Source organism: Lithobates pipiens, unplaced genomic scaffold (assembly GCF_037356315.1).
Source record: "Lithobates pipiens isolate NorthernLeopardFrog02 unplaced genomic scaffold, aLitPip1_a1.2 Scaffold_23, whole genome shotgun sequence".
Taxonomy (NCBI): Eukaryota; Metazoa; Chordata; class Amphibia; order Anura; family Ranidae; genus Lithobates; species Lithobates pipiens.
The window spans coordinates 134072686-134090577 of NW_027507785.1; the positions used below are offsets into that span (position 1 = coordinate 134072686).

Sequence of the window (17892 nt, forward strand, 5' to 3'; positions counted from 1 at the left end):
TGAACTCAAAAATTTACGCCCTTAGAAAGCCTGAAGGCGGTGCTTGGTTTTCGGGGCCCCGTACGCGGCTAGGCTCCCAAAAAGTCCCACATATGTGGTATCCCCATACTCAGGAGAAGCAGCAGAATTTATTTTGGGGTGTCATTTCACATACGCCCATAGCATGTGTGAGCAATATATCATTTAGTGACAACTTTGTGTAAAAAAAAATTTTTTTTTGTCATTATTCAATCGCTTGAGGCAAAAAAATAAAATATTCAATGGGCTCAACATGCCTCTTATCAATTTCCTTAGGGGGTCTACTTTCCAAAATGGGGTCATTTGGGGGGGTTTTGTACTGCCCTGCCATTTTAGCACCTCAAGAAATGAGATAGGCAGTCGTAAACTAAAAGCTGCGTAAATTCCAGAAAACGTACCTTAGTTTGTAGATGTGACAACTTTTGCGCAAACCAATAAATATACAATTATTGACTTTTTTTTTACCAAAGACATGTGGCTGAATACATTTTGGCCTAAATGTATGACTAAAATTGAGTTTATTGGATTTTTCTAATAACAAAAAGTAGAAAATATCATTTTTTTTCAAAATTTGCGGTCTTTTTACGTTTATATCGCAAAAAATAAAAATCGCAGAGGCAATCAAATACCATCAAAAGAAAGCTCTATTTGTGGGAAGAAAAGGACGCAAATTTTGTTTGGGTACAACATTGCATGACCGCGCAATTACCAGTTAAAGCAGCGCAGTGCCAAAGTGTAAAAAGACCTCTGGTCATTTACCAGCAAAATGGTCCGGTCTGAAAGTGGTTAAAGTGGCGTTTTATGGTGATGTTTCTAACAAATCTGTTAAGATCGAGAAATAGGGTAAACGGGTTAGGTAAGGCTGTCGGGGAGAAGGTGAGGCCTCTCGGCAAATAGCTTTGGGCGTCTACTTTGCTGTACTTTGGGAGGGGGGGGCTATCTTGCCATTTCATGGCCTCCTAAACTGTGATAGGTAGTGAGGAGTGAAATCAAAAATATACTCCCTTAGAAATCCTGAAGGCGGTGATTGGTGTTCCGGGTCCTTTACTTAGCTAGGCTCCCAAAAAGCCCCACACAAGTGGTATCCCCATTCTCATGAGAAGCAGCAGAATATATTTTGGGGTGTAATCCCACCTATAACCATGACATGTGTAAACAATATATAATTTCAGTGACATTGTGTAAAAAAAATTCTCGAACCGCCTTTCAGGACAACCCCGGAGAGAGTGTAGCTCCACCTTCTTCTCAGGAAACACATGCCCACTTTAAAAACTCCCCCTCTTCCACCATGGATTCAGTTATTGTGTTTCCTCCATGGTGGAAGCATGTGCCTGGAACCAGGGAAGCTACACTCTCTCCGGAGGAGAGCAGGCTTAGCAGTGGTGGTGTTGGTTCTTTCTGTGGCCTGCCAGCAGCTCTTCCAGGGGTGAGGGGTGTCCTGGTGCTCCCAGTCCCGCATTCTCAGGGGAGTGAGGACCCTCAGACGCCCGGCGTTGTGAGCCTGGAGGCCGCTGGTTAGCGCAGGGAGGGCTCTGTAGCTGGTGGGGGTTGCTGCAGGTCAGCAGCATATCCCGGTTTTCGGGTTCCAGGTCCCGACCGGCGGCGACGCAGGGCGTTCTGATGGGGCATGGCGCCGTGGTTCCAAACACCTGGGACTAGGGGGCGGGTCAGGTGACCGGTGCTTCCGCTTCCAGCCAGCACTGATGACGCGGCGGCCAGGAAATTCAAAAAGAATGGCAGAAATGGAGCTGTCCTACTCGGCGGAATGGACAAGGGCAAGACAGCTATGGCGGAGGCAGGCGCCCCCAGCACCGGTCCAGCCCACGTAGGTGAGGTGCAGTGGCGCTTTCTTGCTACCCTATGGGTTGTTCTTTGGGTCTTTGTATGTTCCTCCCCTATCGGGGGCCTGTCGCTGCAGGGTCAGAGGTGACTTCACTCGGACCCTGCAGCATGGTTTGGGGGTCTCGCTTGTGGCCTGTTGGTGGTGGATCTCTGCACTCGCTTGGTGGTGGTCTGTTAGCAGTTAATCACTTAGTGAGTTAAACTGTATGTCATTTCAGGAAAAATCACTAGGAAAGCCTAAACCAAGCCAGAGGAAATGCCCTTCTTGCAAGAACCCCCTTAGAGACTCGTGGCAGAAGGCGATGTGCAGAGTTTGTATCAAGGAGTTGGTGGAGGAGGAAACGTCCCAGCAGTATAAGGATTTATTTTCCTCGGTCAAAAAGCTGACAAACTCGCTGAGTTCGGTCAGGTCCATCCTGATACAAAACCCATCAGGGCAGGCTGAACCCCAGAACCTACGCCTAGTTCCAAAGCATCTTCTAGACCAGTAGAGACCGAGGAATCAGGCAATGAAGGGGGGAGTACTCTTGTCTCCCTCAGGGATTCTGAAGAGGAGGAAGAGGATAGCAGGGCCTCTCGGTACAAGCTATCACTAGAGGAGGTAGATGACATTTTAAGGGCAATCTACAGTACTCAAGAAATTCAGGAGGAAAAGGTACAACTGTCGGTCCACAACAAGATGTACCATGGGATGGATGAAACAAAATGTAGTTTTTCCAGGCCACAGATTTCCGATTCAGTTAAAGAATGGAAGGACCCAGAAAGAGACCCTTTTTTTTCTCCAAATCCCTCAGGGGGAGGTTCCCCTTTGAGGACAAGGACTCGGAGGTATGGAACAAGAGGCCTCGAGTTGATGCAGCTTTTTCGCAGGTCTCTAGGCGAACGGACTTGGCCTTCGAGGATATGGGAGTCTTAAAGGATCCGATGGACAAAAAAGCTGACTCCAGCCTCAAAAAAAACCTGCGATGGAGCATTAGTTAGTCTTAATGAAGCCATGGCCGCCACAGTGGTGGCCAGGAACCTAGAATGCTGGGTGGAGAAATTAAAAAGTCATGTAGAAGCGGGTACATCTCGCAAAGATCATTTGGAATCTTTTCCCCTAAATTTGAATGCAGTCAAGTATATGGCGGACGCATCAGCAGAGTCTGTTAAGTTAGCCGCAAGGTCTTCGGCTCTAGTAAATTCAGCCAGGAGGGCAATCTGGCTGAAAACTTGGTCAGGGGACACAGCCTCTAAGGTCAAACTATGTAGCTTGCCCTTTTCAGGAGATCTTCTCTTTGGGCCTGACCTGGAGTCAGTTCTTGACAGGACAGCTGACAAGAAAAAGGCCTTCCCTGCTATGAAAAAGCAAACCGTCAAGAACATTTTTCGTGCTCTTCAACAGTCCCATAAGAGTAAAGACCAGGACCGTAAGAGCCAGTGGGGCTCCCAGAGGGGTAGAGGTGGGGGGGAGTTCTCTTTAGATCTCCCCCAGATCAGGCCTCTAAAAGTAAGTGACAATCTCTCCCCAGTGGAGGGGAGATTGTCAGCTTTTCATGAGCAGTGGGACTCAATATCTCCAAGTTTGTTCATGAAAAGCGTTATAGCTCAGGGGTACAGGCTGGAATTTCCAGAACCACCCCCGAGCAGGTTCTATGTAACAGCCCTACCAAGGGACCAGGAGAAGGCCTCTACGATGATGGGCCTGTTATGGGAATGGATACAGCAAGAGGTCATGATCCAAGTTCCAGAAAGTCAGGAGGGCAGGCGTTTCCACTCCCATATTTTTCTAGTGAGGAAATCTTCAGGGAAGTACCGTTTGATATTGAACCTAAAAATTCTGAACAGGTCAATACGGTACAAACATTTCAGGATGGATACGATTAAGTTGCAACAACCGTCATTGTATTCTCTAGGGTCTTTGCTAAAAAAAAATTATAATGTTTGGCGATTCTGTGTCATTTTCTAGCAAAAAAAGATGAATTTTACACGTAGGAGAGAAATGTCAGAATTGACCTGGATGGGAAGTGGATAAGGGGGTAAATTCTTCTGGGGCTGAAGTGGCTAATTAGGTGACGTATGAAGGCAATTAGTTCCATTCGATTTTAGTTTGGGGTATCAGAGTAAAGGGGTGAATATAAATGCACGCCTCATGTTTATAAAAAAAAAATATGAATAATTTTCATACCACTTCACAATTATGTGTCACTTTGTGTTGGTTTATCATATAAAATCCCAATAAAATAAATTTACAATTTTGTTTGTAACGTGATAAAATGTGGAAAGTTTCAAGGGGTATGAATACTTTTTTTTTAAGACACTGTAAATGTTTAGTATTTTCTCGGCGCACTTCACAGATAGAAATATCTGCTTTTCAGGAGGTACTGTTGTGTCTGAAAATGAAATGGTTAATCACCAACAGTAATTAACTAATTTCTGCAAACAAAAATCAAATGATACAGTCACTTACAATGATAAGTTACATACAGGAGAAACAATGTAGGAGATTTTAAGGTGTTTAAAGCAGAGTTCTACCCATTTTAAAAGTCAGCAGCTACAAAAACACTCACCTGTCCCATGGTCCAGCGATGCAGGAAGCCTCACTCCTCTCCCCCTCCTCTCTGTGGCGCCGACATTTTAACTGTGGGTGGCCGGCTGTGGCTTTACAGCCAGGGTGCGCACTGCACATGTGCAAGCCGTGCTGCACACAATGAATGGCCGAGCAGTCTTCTGAGACCTTTGACGTGTCCCAGAGGATTGCAGGGAGCGGGGAGAGGTGATCTTCCTTCTGGCGCTGTGGAGCCAAAGGAGGAAGTAAGAGCTGGATGCCTGTAAAAATGCTACTCCCCCAAAAAATGACATGCCAAATGTGGTATGTCAGGGGGTCACCTTCACATAAACCAGAAGTTCCATTTAAAAAAAAAAATAAAAAATTGAAGAAAGAAAACTCTTTAAATGAGTTCAACATGCTGTAAACCAGGGCATCCAACCACATATGTGCATGCTACATAATATTTTAGTTAGAATGTCCTACCCAAGAGTGTGAAATTGAAGCTGTCAAGCTTTAATTAATTTGTGTGTGAAAAGGGAGAACTGCAGGGAAAATTTACAGTACAGCTTAGAGAATCCCTGTACTGAATCCATTCTAACAGCTGAAGCATGATTAGTGGCATTGTTGCTCATATCTCTTCGAATGTGAATTACCTTCACATACAGAAAATCTCTAATCAGTGCATTTTTTTTTCACATGCAGGAAGAAGAGATTGAGGGGGAGGATGGTGTCACTAGTGAAGGCAAGTACCCTAAACTTTATCTCGTAAAACAATTGCTTTTGTTTGAACAACTTCTGTTTTCCAACAGTATTTAAACTGTTGTGTGTTTTATTTTTTATTTTTATAGCCAGTATAGCTACAAATCTCTCTACCACATAAGTACTAATGTGACATAATTGGAAAGACTATGCAGTGTGACTTAACAGGTTTGTGGAAGGCTTTGATGATGCAGTCTTGTATACACTGATCAAAATTGTGCCAGTTCAGCAACAGCTGGCCAAATTTCAATCTGTGTGTAGTCGCCCCTGTCTGAGAGAAGTTGGTGGTCTGATTTCTTTAAAAGATGCATATGGGAAAATGTTTCTCGATCAGTGGCAGCAGCTACTGATTCTTTTATTTTGGCAGTGAGAGTCTATGTCAGGGTCCTCACTCAACATCTCCCTTTTGGACACCACTCTCGCTGCAATAAATCCCAACCTTCCATTTCGTTGGGCCTCACAGGCAATGTAATACTTGGCAACCAAGATACCATCGAACCTTGTGTCCTTGTTGGAATTGAATTTTCAGCCTGTCCTAGCCACACGAGCTGCTGATTCGGCTAACTGAAACACCCTAGCAATATTCTGGGCTGGTAGGTGCTAGGTCCTTGAAGCAGAAGATTTTTGGAAAATCCCCCATTAGTACACCCCCCACATTAAACAGGTGCTGGCAGAGAGGAGGAGGGGGGAGCAAAGGAGGAGGACACCACCTCCATGGGCAGCACATACCAGGGGCTGTGGGACCTCTCCGCCCACTACAGCAAGCCAGGCGGAAATAGAACTCCCTGCTTGCTTTCAAAGGACTACAAGGGGACGTATCAGCCCTTTCCACTGCTCCTAGCAGCTTCAGTTTTTATTTTGCCTAGCAAGGAGAATGACCTAGAAAACCCTGTGGGCCTCTCGGTCCATGTTTTTGCTGCAGGTTTGCTGCTTTTTGCGCAAGATGAGAGATCCTGAGATCTTCTATCAACTGCCGGCTGGGTGACAGGCTGGTTAATGAAATCCTTGTAGTCTCCCCAGTCCGGCCATCGAGCGTGAGTAGGCCGCAGCTACGGCTCGGCAGGCCACGACATACCTCATTCTCCAGAGTGGGTCGGTGAGCTTCAATGCTCCGGGGTATACATATGACCGGGCTACTGATGTCTGAATCACAGTATACCGGGCCAGTAACCTTCCCTGTAACTGCGCAGGAGTTGGCTACCACGGAATGTCTCCCAGCTCTTCAGGACTGTTAAGTACGGCTCTCCCTGCTTCGGTGGGGGGAGCAGCTGGGCATTCCCTGGGGGTCGATTCGGGAGCCACCTCACCTCCTTATCTTCTCTCCCAAGTCCCTATCACCCCTCCTTCCCCCCTCTGAGGGGGGTGTCTGCATGTCCTGCGGGCGGTGTATGTGTGTGTGTGTGTGTGTGTGTGTGTGTGTGTGTGTGTCGCTGTTTCTCACCTGTGGGGCTCTGTGCAGTTGCTGTTCAGTCCTGGTCCAGGTCTGGTGGTCCCAAAAAGGCAGTTTTTGTGGAGAATGTCTTTTTTTTTGCTCTTTTCACCTCATGGCGCCATTCCAGTGGCTATCTTGGATTTGGGAAAGCTATAGATTCCCCTGGGGAGCTTCAGCAGCCATTTTCCCTGGGATTCCTATGGATTACATTGGCAGCCATTTTGTGAAAGCCAAAATGCTTTCTTCACCGCAGGCCTCTTGTGACAGCTTGCAAGGTGCTTTCTCTGGTTACTTCCTGTATACCCTGTGTGAATGGGACACACCAGATGTGGATCTATTGGCCCCCCGGCTCAATCAGAAGGTGCCAATATACGTGTCCAGGACAAGAGATCCGTGGGCAGACGCGTCAGACGCGCTGATGGCTCCATGGGATCAGTACCGGCTGATCTACGCCTTTCCTCCGCTGAAACTGTTGCCATGTCTGCTTCGCAGAGTGGAAGTCGAGGGGATTCCAGTAATCCTGGTTGCCCCAGATTGGCCTCAGCGGGCCTGGTACGCAGACCTGGTGCGCCTGGTGGCAGACACGCCCTGGCGACTGCCGTTGAGAGAGGACCTCTTATCTCAAGGTCCAATCCTTCACCCTGCTTTACCATCGCTGGCTTTAATGGCCTGGCTATTAAAAGCCAGGTATTGAGGAACAGGGGTCTGTCGGACTCGGTGATTCCAACTATGCTGAGGGCGCGGAAATCTTCTAGGAAGATATACCATCGTACTTGGAAGGCTTGCATCTCCATGTGTGAGGAGAAAGGGTGGCATCCGCGCTCCTTCTCTGTATCCAGGATCCTGCTGTTCTGTAGCAAGGTGTAGACCAGAGGTTGGCGTTGAGCACCATCTAGGGGCAGATTTAATCTCTGGCTGTCTTTTTTTCAAAGACCCCTGGCGTCTCACTCATTAGTGAGTACCTTTGTGCAGGAGTTGCGACATGTAGTCCCTCCAGTGCGTCCTCCATTACCTCCATGGGATTTGAATCTGGTGTTGGCGCTTCAGAAGCCGCCGTGAGAATGCTGACCCTTTCACAGAAGGTGGTCTTTCTAGTGGCCATCACATCGGCCAGGAGGGTTTCAGAACTGGCGGCCTTGTCCTGCAAGTCGCCTTATCTGGTCATCCATGGGGATAAGGTGGTGTTGCGTCTGCAACAGTCCTTTCTACCGAAGGTGTTTTCGGCCTTTCATATCAATGAGGACATTGTATTGCCATCATTGTGTCCTAAGCCGAAGCACCCTAAGGAGGTGGCCCTTCACGCTCTAGACGTGGCTCGGGCTCTGAAGGTGTATTTGTCTGCCACGGCTCCTTTTCGGAAGTCAGACTCACTGTTTGTTTCGGTAGCTGGTCCAAAGAAGGGCATGGCGGTCTCGTCGTCCACCATTTCCAGGTAGATCAGACAGATTGTAGTCCAAGCCTACGCCTTGAAGGGGCAGGTGCCTCCTTTTCCAGTCACGGCCCACTCTATTAGAGCAATCGAAATGTCTTGGGCCTTCCGACACCAAGCGCCTGTCGCTCAGGTGTGTAAGGCCGCGACCTGATCGTCTGCCCATTCGTTTACAAAGTCGGCTGATGCCTGTTTTGGCCGCAAGGTTTTGCAGGCGGCCGTGTAGTTGCAATTAAATTTTTTCCTGGTTTTTAGATAAAAACGCAGTACTGTTTTGGTTGATGCACTGTTGCATTTCTTCCGCAATGTTGCGGTCTTGGGGATCACTCCTGTTGAGGATACCCGGTGATATAGTGTTGTTTTTCCACACACTGCTGTTTTTTTGTGGGTTTAGTTTCACTAGTTCCCACTTGCCATGGTGGATGAAGTTTTTATGCTGTTTTTTCCACCCCTCGTTTGGCACTGCTTGGGGACATCCCATTTAGTTAAAGAGAGGAGCTGTGTCGGTCTGTGAATATAAGAGAAAATAGGATTTTTTGTACTCACCCTAAAATCCCTTTCTCTGTAATTCACCGACCGACACAGCACCCACCCCTCCTTTTTTCTACGTTTATACTGCTTGTTGACGTACTGAAGCTGTTAGAAGCAGTGGGAAGGGTTGATAGCACGGGGCGGGCTTAAAGTTCTGTGTATTGTGTAACAATTTTGGCTAGTTTCTGCTAATGGCAGGCTATACAACCCATTTAGTTACAGAGAGGAGCCTCTCCTCCGTGAAATTACTTTTTCACAAAGCGCCAGGCAGGTTTGGATAGCTTTTGTTTCTTAATGAATTAAATCTTCATTTAAAAACTGAATTCTGTATTTAATCTTTGTGTAATATTACAATTTGATCTAAATCATCTTAAATGTGACTAATGTGAATACAAAAATCAACTAGGGGCAAATAATTTTTTGCAGCACTGTACTTTTGCCCATCTTGTCACTGTTTGTTTTGGTTTGAAAATAAAAAATTCACAGGTACGGTGAGATTTCTATCAGCGCACTGTAATAAATTCAGTCTGGCAGCCAGAATGTATATATTTTTTTCCTACTTACAGATTGGCTGCAACAGACAACTGACTGACAGTAACACCTATATTTAGTAAGACCCCTTTCACAATAAGGCAGTTTTCAGGTGTTTTAGCTCTTGAAATAGCGCCTGTAAAGCGCCTGAAAACTGTCTCCTGTTCTCTGCAATGGGTGCTTTTACACCCGGACAGTGCATTTGTGGGACATTCCAAAAAGTCCTGCAAGCAGCATCTTTGGTGCAAGTTAGGAGCGCTGAATACATAAACGCCCCTGCCCATTGTAAGAAATGGGCAGCGCAACATGGGAGTTTTTAACACCCCCTTTAGGGTTAAAAGCGCCCCGCTATTGGGCAAAAAGTGTTGCAAAAGCGCCGCTAAAATGATGAGCAATTGGCCCCGTCCCCAGTGTGAAAGGTGTCTAAAAGTGCTATCGGGATTGATTTTATTTCAGCAGCCTGGGAGCAATGATGGTTTGTTTATATATCGTTACCAGTCTATGGCTCATGGTTTTCCAAAGATGAGAAGGTGAAAGGGGGCTTTTGGGGAAACATGGTATTTTGAAGTCTTTGGACATTAGGCAGTAACCGTTTTCTCACCCCCGTGATGGATGTCAAAATGTTTGTAACAGTAAAAAGCTTTTTTTTCCTCAATCAATATGAGCATAACAGTCAATTAACTGAACTAGAATTTTTTTGTCAAAATAATTTTAATTGTGCATTAAGGGACACGGGATGATATATTCAGCTACACAGTGTTATGTTGCTGTTCTCAGACGATTGGACACTTGCCAACAAAAGCTGTAAGAACAGCCTAGTTTAACCCCTTCCAGTCCCAGCATGCCTCAGGTCTTTGCTACTGTCTTAGTAGAATTGGCATCTTCTCCCCTCTAAGAGAAGTAAAACCTTTTTCTTTTTTTTATTCAGATTCTTTATCATTCAAGTTTCTTCAGTTGCTGTAGAATCAGAAGAGGCTCGTTTTGCAGCTTTCCAGATCAGCTGAGCCTTGGCATTGACACAGAAGCCATACCCAGACACTGCTGAGAAGTTGACTTTCAGTGTGTCCATGGGCACTGGGCTCTGCTGAAGCCACTTTCCTGGGCACCTCAGGGAGTCGACAGCTGGTGGCACTCTGCCTGTGAAGACTCCTTAGAGTGTGTGTCTACCAAAGGGGAAACAATTGGAGCAACATGTTGCTTCGATCCTGCCTTTCTATCACCAGTGTGCCTGTGTGGGAACCCACAGGGCTTTCTCAAGACCTCCGCTGCAGTGAGTAGGACTTTGTCCTTGAGTGCAGGGAGCTTGATGATATATATTTTCTCCTGAGCTTCCCCTAAGGGTTAATTTTCTGGACTCTGGTTGTGACACCATTGGATGCATGGTCAACAGTCGGATGGGGAGCTGTGCCATATCCCCACATTTTTCTTGTTGTTCACTTGGTCTCCCTGCTGCCTTACAGTGACCTAATCAGAGATGGCATTAACCCTTCAAGCATTGGGTTCAGTGTATGCTTACAGGTAATCCCTCACGCTTTACCTAGTATGGCACATCAAAGGCACAAAGACAGCAGTCCTGGGAGGCATGACTGCATGAGGCATGACTGCTTATGATCACCTAACAGTGCTGAGTCAGGAACCTGACACCTATAGTCTGGACCACTGTCCGCTGCTTCAGTTGCAGCACTCTTCAGAGTCTTTTCTGAACCCCTTCAAGGGTAATCCCCTCCTTGGTTTTATCTAGGGAAGAATTCTCTGCTAATTTGTCTGACTTTATGGGGAAAGATTGTAGCCGTGACAGCTGACTAAAAATGCAAACGGAATTCTGCACCATCTCCACCAAAGTTCATCTCTAAATTCCCTGGAGCTGCAGCTGCCACTGTACAGTCATGAGGATTGTATATTCTCTTTATATGAGAAAGTGGTACAGGAGGAGTCTCAATCTGCAGACATAACTCCAAAACTGAATGGGTACCATCTCGGTCCTTATTGATGCAACCTGCACATACCTAGACTGGGAGCTCTCTGCATCAGCTAAGACTAAAAGTCACCAGCGTGCGTGCCTCTAAAAAGCCCTTAGCCTGTAATATTCACATGGTGGTGGTCCTCAGGAGGCAGCAGGTTAGGACCCAGAGGATGACCTGGGGTGTCCACCAGTAAAATAAGAGAAAAGGCAGGAGAGTTCTTATAGTGTAGTATGAATGTTCAATTAATAACGCCAAAAAGTAGTGGTTTAGGTATAAATAATTAGCATGGAAAACGCTACATTCCGTGAGGTTGTAATAACCCTGTTGGTTAAGACTTGCAATATTCTTTGGGCACAAGTGGAGAATACCAATCTCCACATAGGGTAGAGTTGGTTTCTCTCAATGCCTTGGGGGTCCTTGAAGGGGCCATCAGTAAGGGTGCGCATCTTCTCTGGTCTCACTATTCAATTAGATTACCATTATCCTGTCCACAATTCGATTTCACGATGCATCATGATTACCGTACCCAAGTGCCCAGGGTTTTCAACTTTTCATCAAAAAATGTATTCAAGCAGTCAGAAATTGAAAAAATATATTTATTTTTATCTGCTGTTTAAAAAAAATTACACTAAGTTCCCTGCATATAGCAAAGTCTGAACATGAGCAGTGCAGCAGACAACAGTATTTATTTGAAACAGTACTGTGACATCAAACTGTTGTATAGTGCTGGTGCAGTAGTTTACTACTTCATAAAAGAAAATATTAAAATATAAAATATTACTTGTAAACACCACCTACATCTAGTCATCTACAAAACGGAGCACTTCCAGTTCCTGACTGGCAAACATCACAGTGAACCTTTACTTTACATAAAACGTTACCTGCACACTACCACTATACACCTGTAACTGAAGCCAAGCCAAGCCACCATTAGAGGAAGGAAAATCATTGACTTAAGAAATTGTCAACTGAATCTGAAAACCTTGGGCAAATCTTTATGGGACCACAAATATATAATCTAATACGCACCACAATACGAAAAAACACGTCACTGAATCGTCATGATAAAGGGCAGGCCACAGGTCAGGCGGGCAATGGCACAGCCACAGTCAGGCATGAGGTCAAGTGTGTTTTTTATTTTTTTGTGTGTGTGTGTATTTGCGTGATACAATAAAGATTTACCCTAGGTTTTAAGATTCAATTTATTCTTTTCTCTTTGGTTGAAGGGTAATTATACATTTTACATTATACACTAATAGTGTAAAAATTCTAAATGGACAGACACAATAGAAAACCATTCTCCATCTCTTCTCCTCCAGTGCTAGAAAAGCTATAACAAATATAATATCATATGCTCCAGGTCCACTGTGATGATCGTTTGCAATTGCCAGTGCCACGGCCAGTCGGCCACCTGCCACTCTGCCAGCTGCCACTGCCATTCATTATAAAGTTCTATAAGCAGGGCAATGGTGGGGAGAGGCGGATGGTTGGAGAAGGGTATAGGGGGCTAGATGGAGAAAGAGGTGGGGGGTGGCATTGGTGGGGGGAGAAGGGGAGGGAAGAAAAGGGGAGGGAAAGGAGGGAGGGAGAAGGAAAGAAGGGTGAGAGAGAATGGAGGGAAGGGGAGGAGGGGGGAGAGAGGAAGGGAGGGGTGAGAGAGGAAGGGAGGGGTGAGAGAGAAAGGAAGGAAGGGGAGAGAAGTTCTTTCCTACTCTCTCCCGGGTCCCTCTTCCTCTCCCTCTCCCTCCTCCAAGAGAAGGAAAGGAGAGAGGGGAGAGAGAAGGAAAAGAGGGAAGGGTAGGGGGAGAATGAGGTAAGGAGAGGGGGAGGGGAGAGACTGGGCAGAGAGGGAGGGGAGAAAGGGGGATGAGGCTTGGCATCAGTTGTTTGGAACTTTTAGTATTTGGCTGAGGGTGAAAGTAACCTCTAGACACTTTTTGAAACTGAATAAATTATGGACAATCTTCAAAAACCAAATCTCAGTGGCAGTGCTATAAACAAAATATATAACACTGGTGTGGTGTGGCGGACTGGCAGTGGGCACTGGGCAGCGCAGTGGCACTGGCAGACACGACAGACAGTATATCCCTTCTTGGATGTGCCAAAAACCATAACAAAAAAATGAGGGGAAAAAAAACGTGGATCACTGCAAGCAATGCTGCTTAGCATTTAGGAGTGTGTATTTTTTTCTGTAAGAACACTAGTTGATCCACATGCTCTGTTTTGAGGGTGCTTCTTTTTGCAGTTGCCACATCTCCTGCAGTGGAGAAAACCTGCTCTGCAGACATGCTTGTGCCAGGCATACACAAGTATTGCTTCAACAGCTGAGAAAGGAGGGGAAATATGACCTCATGCTCACACCACCAGTTCAAAGGTTCCTCAGTGAGAGGCAGAGGTGGGGCTTTACAATATTTTCCATTTCCTCTTCAGCCTTGGCACAGGGGGTCTTGGGTTCTATTGTACCTTTTAGTGTCAGTGAAAGACTGTCCCAGCAAAGTCATGAGCAGTGATCTGGCCTTTCTTTTGGGAGGAGATGGAGAATGGTTGTCCTCGATAGCTTAACTTTCTTCTTCTTCAAGTTCCTTTTCTTCTAGGCACTTGATCCTCATGTGTCCTCTTATTAGATGCAATCTGTGTTTGAACAAAAGAATAGAAAAAAATACTAGCATTAAGAAAACACATTGTCAGTTGCCTATGATTCTGATGGGGTGAGGAAAAAGCACAAGAATTGCATTAAAGGCATCAGATTCAGTAAGCGTGACTTACACAATGTAGCTAGCTAGCAGCCACGTTGGACATCAAGTTGCTTAATTTCACCAAATCTTGTAATAGCAATTGACCTATCTCACAAAAAGTCTTTGCTCTACCGTAATGTTTCCCATTTCATGTACAAAGATTCAGCACAGTATGTGTCAGATCAGTCTTTGCTTCCCTGCATCCAGGGGACCTTTTGGAATCTGTTAAACTCAAGAATGCCTACTTTCTTGCCCCCGTTTTCCTGATGCATCGATGCTATCTGCATTTTGCTCTGAGCATGCAACATTTACAATTTGTTGCCCTTCCTTTTGGTCTGTCCATTGCATCACATGTCTTCACCAAGGTGCTAGTCCTGTTCTTGCTCTTCTTCGCTGTCAGACCATCCCCATAGTGGGATATCTGGACTACCTTCTTCTGAAAGAACAGTCAACACAGGATGTAGTCAGCCAATCCTCAGCAGACTGTCCAGACACTACCGAGTTTCAGGTGGATCCTAAATCTTTATAAATCCACACTGGAACCATCTCATCGCTTTGAGTATCTAAACATGATCCTGCTTATGGCCTTGTCCATGGGCCCTGAACAAACTTCAGACTCTCCTCACCTACATTCAGAGTCTACAGTCCAGGAGCCTATCGACCTTCCACTTTTGCATTGAGGGTTTTGAGTGTGATGGTGGCTTCTTTACAGGCAAGTTTCAAATGCCCAATTTCACTTTAAAATGTAACTTAACAGCTTCACAGCATGGGACAAATGCAACTGACTTGCAAACCCAGGCTTTTCCTGGCATGGTGGTTTACAAGTCCAGCGTTGGATTCAGGGAAATCCTTCCCATTGGTTTGTAAGGTTCTCACAGCAAATGCCATCCTAGGTCAAATATTTCACATTCCACACCAGGTGAGATCAGACTCTACACTCCACAATTACATAAACAGCAAGGGTCTCTCTGAGGATCAAAAGGTTACACCACTTCCCAAATTTGCATATAACTGGACTTTTTATGTGTGGCCCCCTCAACAAATTATATACAAAGTTAAAATCATTCAGATAGTTAAAAAAAAGTTTTGTTCATTTGTTAGAACCAAAAATATAACCTCAGTTAGCAATGGTGATGACACCCTGCAAGAGGCCAAACCAATAGCCAGTTTACAAAAGTCACCATAAATACAAAATTCTGAATTTGTAGATACAAAAATTTAAAAAAATTATCACGCAAGGTTTTGTGTGTTCCTTCCTCAGGAGTAGGGTGACAGAGTGTTTAGCTGTGGAAAAACAAATTGGTGGTGGTAAGACTCCATATACTGGTATAAGGTATGCATCACTAAGGGGCACCAGCGAGGGAGGTGCAGAAAGCAAACCATGAAAATCAAGGTACAGCTGCCATAGATATGAATTGTATGGGCTACTACAACAGCAAGTGGATGAAAAGTTCCTGTTTTAGAGTCAGGGGCTAGTTGGTTTGAATTTACCCTAAAAGAGATATATTCATTCCCATGGCAACAGTAAATGGACTGGAGGTAATCTCCAGGGGAGCGCACCACACACTCCTCCATACTGGCCAGCTTTTGAGGAATATATTTAAATGGAAAAGTTTTGTGCTTGGAGTTCAGCTTTAACCTTTTAAGCCCTCCCTAAACAAGGCAGCTCCTGCCTGGTTTTCCATCTACATTGGCTGGTGGGAGCTTCTTTGTTCAGGGATGCGGTACCTACAAATTGGGCACATGGTCACTGTAATTGGCCCTTGACTATGCGAATACTGTGTCCAATCACAGCGGATCACATGTAAACAAACACAGGCTGCAATGCATTGCAGTCTGTCAGGTCTCTCCTCTCAGTTAATAGGCTGTGAGTGGTGAGTGTGAAGTACAGTGGCGGGCACTGTACTGCACACTAAAGTAAAAAAAAAAAAGGGGGGGGGGATCACTATCATTAGAGCAGTGCAGTGTCACTCTGGTTAGCGTTTAGATACACAGTATGCCTTTACAACATACAGGGGGTGATTTACTAAGACTGGAGAGTGCAAAATCTGGTGCAGCTCTACATAGAATACCCTATTCTCGCACACGTTCCTGGAAAACGGTTGCAGGCAACCGACTGTGTAAGCCGATCAGCTGCGAGGTTCCGGTGGCGCATGCTCAGATGCACCTCGTTGGTGGCATTGGTTGTCATGCAATCAGCCCAGCCAGCCAATCCGCTCAAGGGACCGGCTGCGCATGCTCAATGCGACCAGTGGTAGTCCGGGAGAATAGAAACAGTAGTCAGCAAGGGCCACTGAAGCCATGGAAACCAATGACGTCGGCGTGCCCATGTGCTACATGTCTCAATGCATACAAACCAAAAGAATGAATCGGCTTCCAGTTTTTTGGGGGTTTTTTTTGGTAAAGCTTATTTGAACAAGCTGACGTTGGAAGCTGATTAGCTACCATGCACAGTTGCACCAGATTTTGCACTTTCCAGTATCAGTAAATTAACTGCACTGTATATCTGATCATTTATTAGAGCAGTGCAATGTCTCCATTGTGACCCTGCACTGCTCTAGTGATGGTGTTTTGTTTTTTATGTAAAAAAAAAAAAAGTTAAAAATTACATTAAAATTACATTTTTAGTTCATTCACACTTGCGGTGCTCTCTTCAAAGAGCATTAACCACTTGCCGACCAGCCGCCATCATTATACTGCGACAGGTCAGTACGTTCCTGCGAGCCATCATAGCTGTATGTCAGCCCTTTAAGCAGGGATAGCAAGGGAACCGATGCACATGACCGGCGGTCGTTTGCAGGAGAGCCAGAACAGGGACGTGCGTGTGTAAACACACAAATCCCTGTGAGGAGAGACAGATCGTGTGTTCCTACTAGCTAGGAACAACAATCTGTCTACTCCTCTAGTCAGTCCCATTCCCCTACAGTTAGAACACACACTAAGGGAACACTGATCGCCCTCTAGTGTTATCCCCTTCCCTGCCAATGGCATTTACAGAGTAATTGGTTCATTTTTATAGCACTGTATAAATGTCAATGGTTGCAAAAATGTGTCAAGTGTCCAATCTGTCTGCCACAATGTCGCAGTCCCGATAATTACTAGTTAAAAAAAATGCCAAAAGTCTTTCCCATAGTTTGTAGACGCTATAACTTTTGCGCAAACCAATCAATATACGCTTTTTGCGATTTTTTTTATTTTTTTTTCCAACAAAAAATATGTAGAAGAATATTGACCAAAACTGATGAAGAAATTAGATTTTTAAAAACATTTTTGAAGATATTTATTATAGCAAAAAAGTAAAAAATATTGTGTGTGTTTTTTTTTTTTTTTAAATCAAAATTGTCACTCTTTTTGCGCAAAAAATAAAAACTGCAGAGGTGATCAAGTACCACCAAAAGAAAGCTCTATTTGTGGGGGGAGAGAAAGGACATCAATTATGTTTGGGTATATTGTCCCACAACTGCGCAATTGTCAGTTAAAGCGACACAGTGCCATATCGCAAAAAATAGCCCGGTCCGGAAGGGGATAAATTCTTCCGGGGCTGAAGTGGTTAAACAGTTTTAACCCCTGAAATGGTGGACTACCGCACTGCAGCCATGTGCATTGTGCTTAGTTGTGGGGCAGTTACAGCAAGGCCCCAATAACTTAAATGGGTTGTGCACAAAAGGTGGTCATGTCCAGTGAGCGCTGCAGGGTATAATTCTACCGTGGCTTGTGTACACCCCCAGCCACTACCTTCCTAGCTAAATGAGGAGCAGTTGAAGGGCAGTAGCAATGCAGTTTAACTGTGGAGTTTACACCCACCCCCCAAGTAGTGTAAACGAGTCGTTTTTCTCCTTACTCACCATACCAGTTCAGCCATTCACTGTCGCCTGATCACTGCCACACCAGTCCCAGTGTCACCATAAGGCTTTATTCACACAGGGTGTATCACATATGCCAGATTAGGAGCAGTGGCCTAATAGACAGAAATGGGACTGCCTGCACTGGATGCACAAAACACTTCTGCATTCCCATGTGGGTAAATGCAGCCCTGTGTGCATTGATACACCCTGTGTGAATGAGGGGTAATAGTACAGCCAGTTCAACTGGGTTCCTGATTGCCACCAGACTAGTGCAGC

At 45.3% G+C, this 17892-nt stretch overlaps 1 protein-coding gene across 1 annotated transcript in view; it reads left to right on the plus strand.

The window, feature by feature from the left end:
- The window catches only part of TOM1 (target of myb1 membrane trafficking protein), a 519326-nt gene that overhangs the window by 490783 nt on the left and 10651 nt on the right, over positions 1-17892 (plus strand). The window contains exon 14 of the mRNA XM_077452403.1: positions 5093-5132. Coding sequence (XP_077308529.1) covers positions 5093-5132 — 40 coding nt within the window. The remainder of the gene's footprint in view (positions 1-5092; positions 5133-17892) is intronic.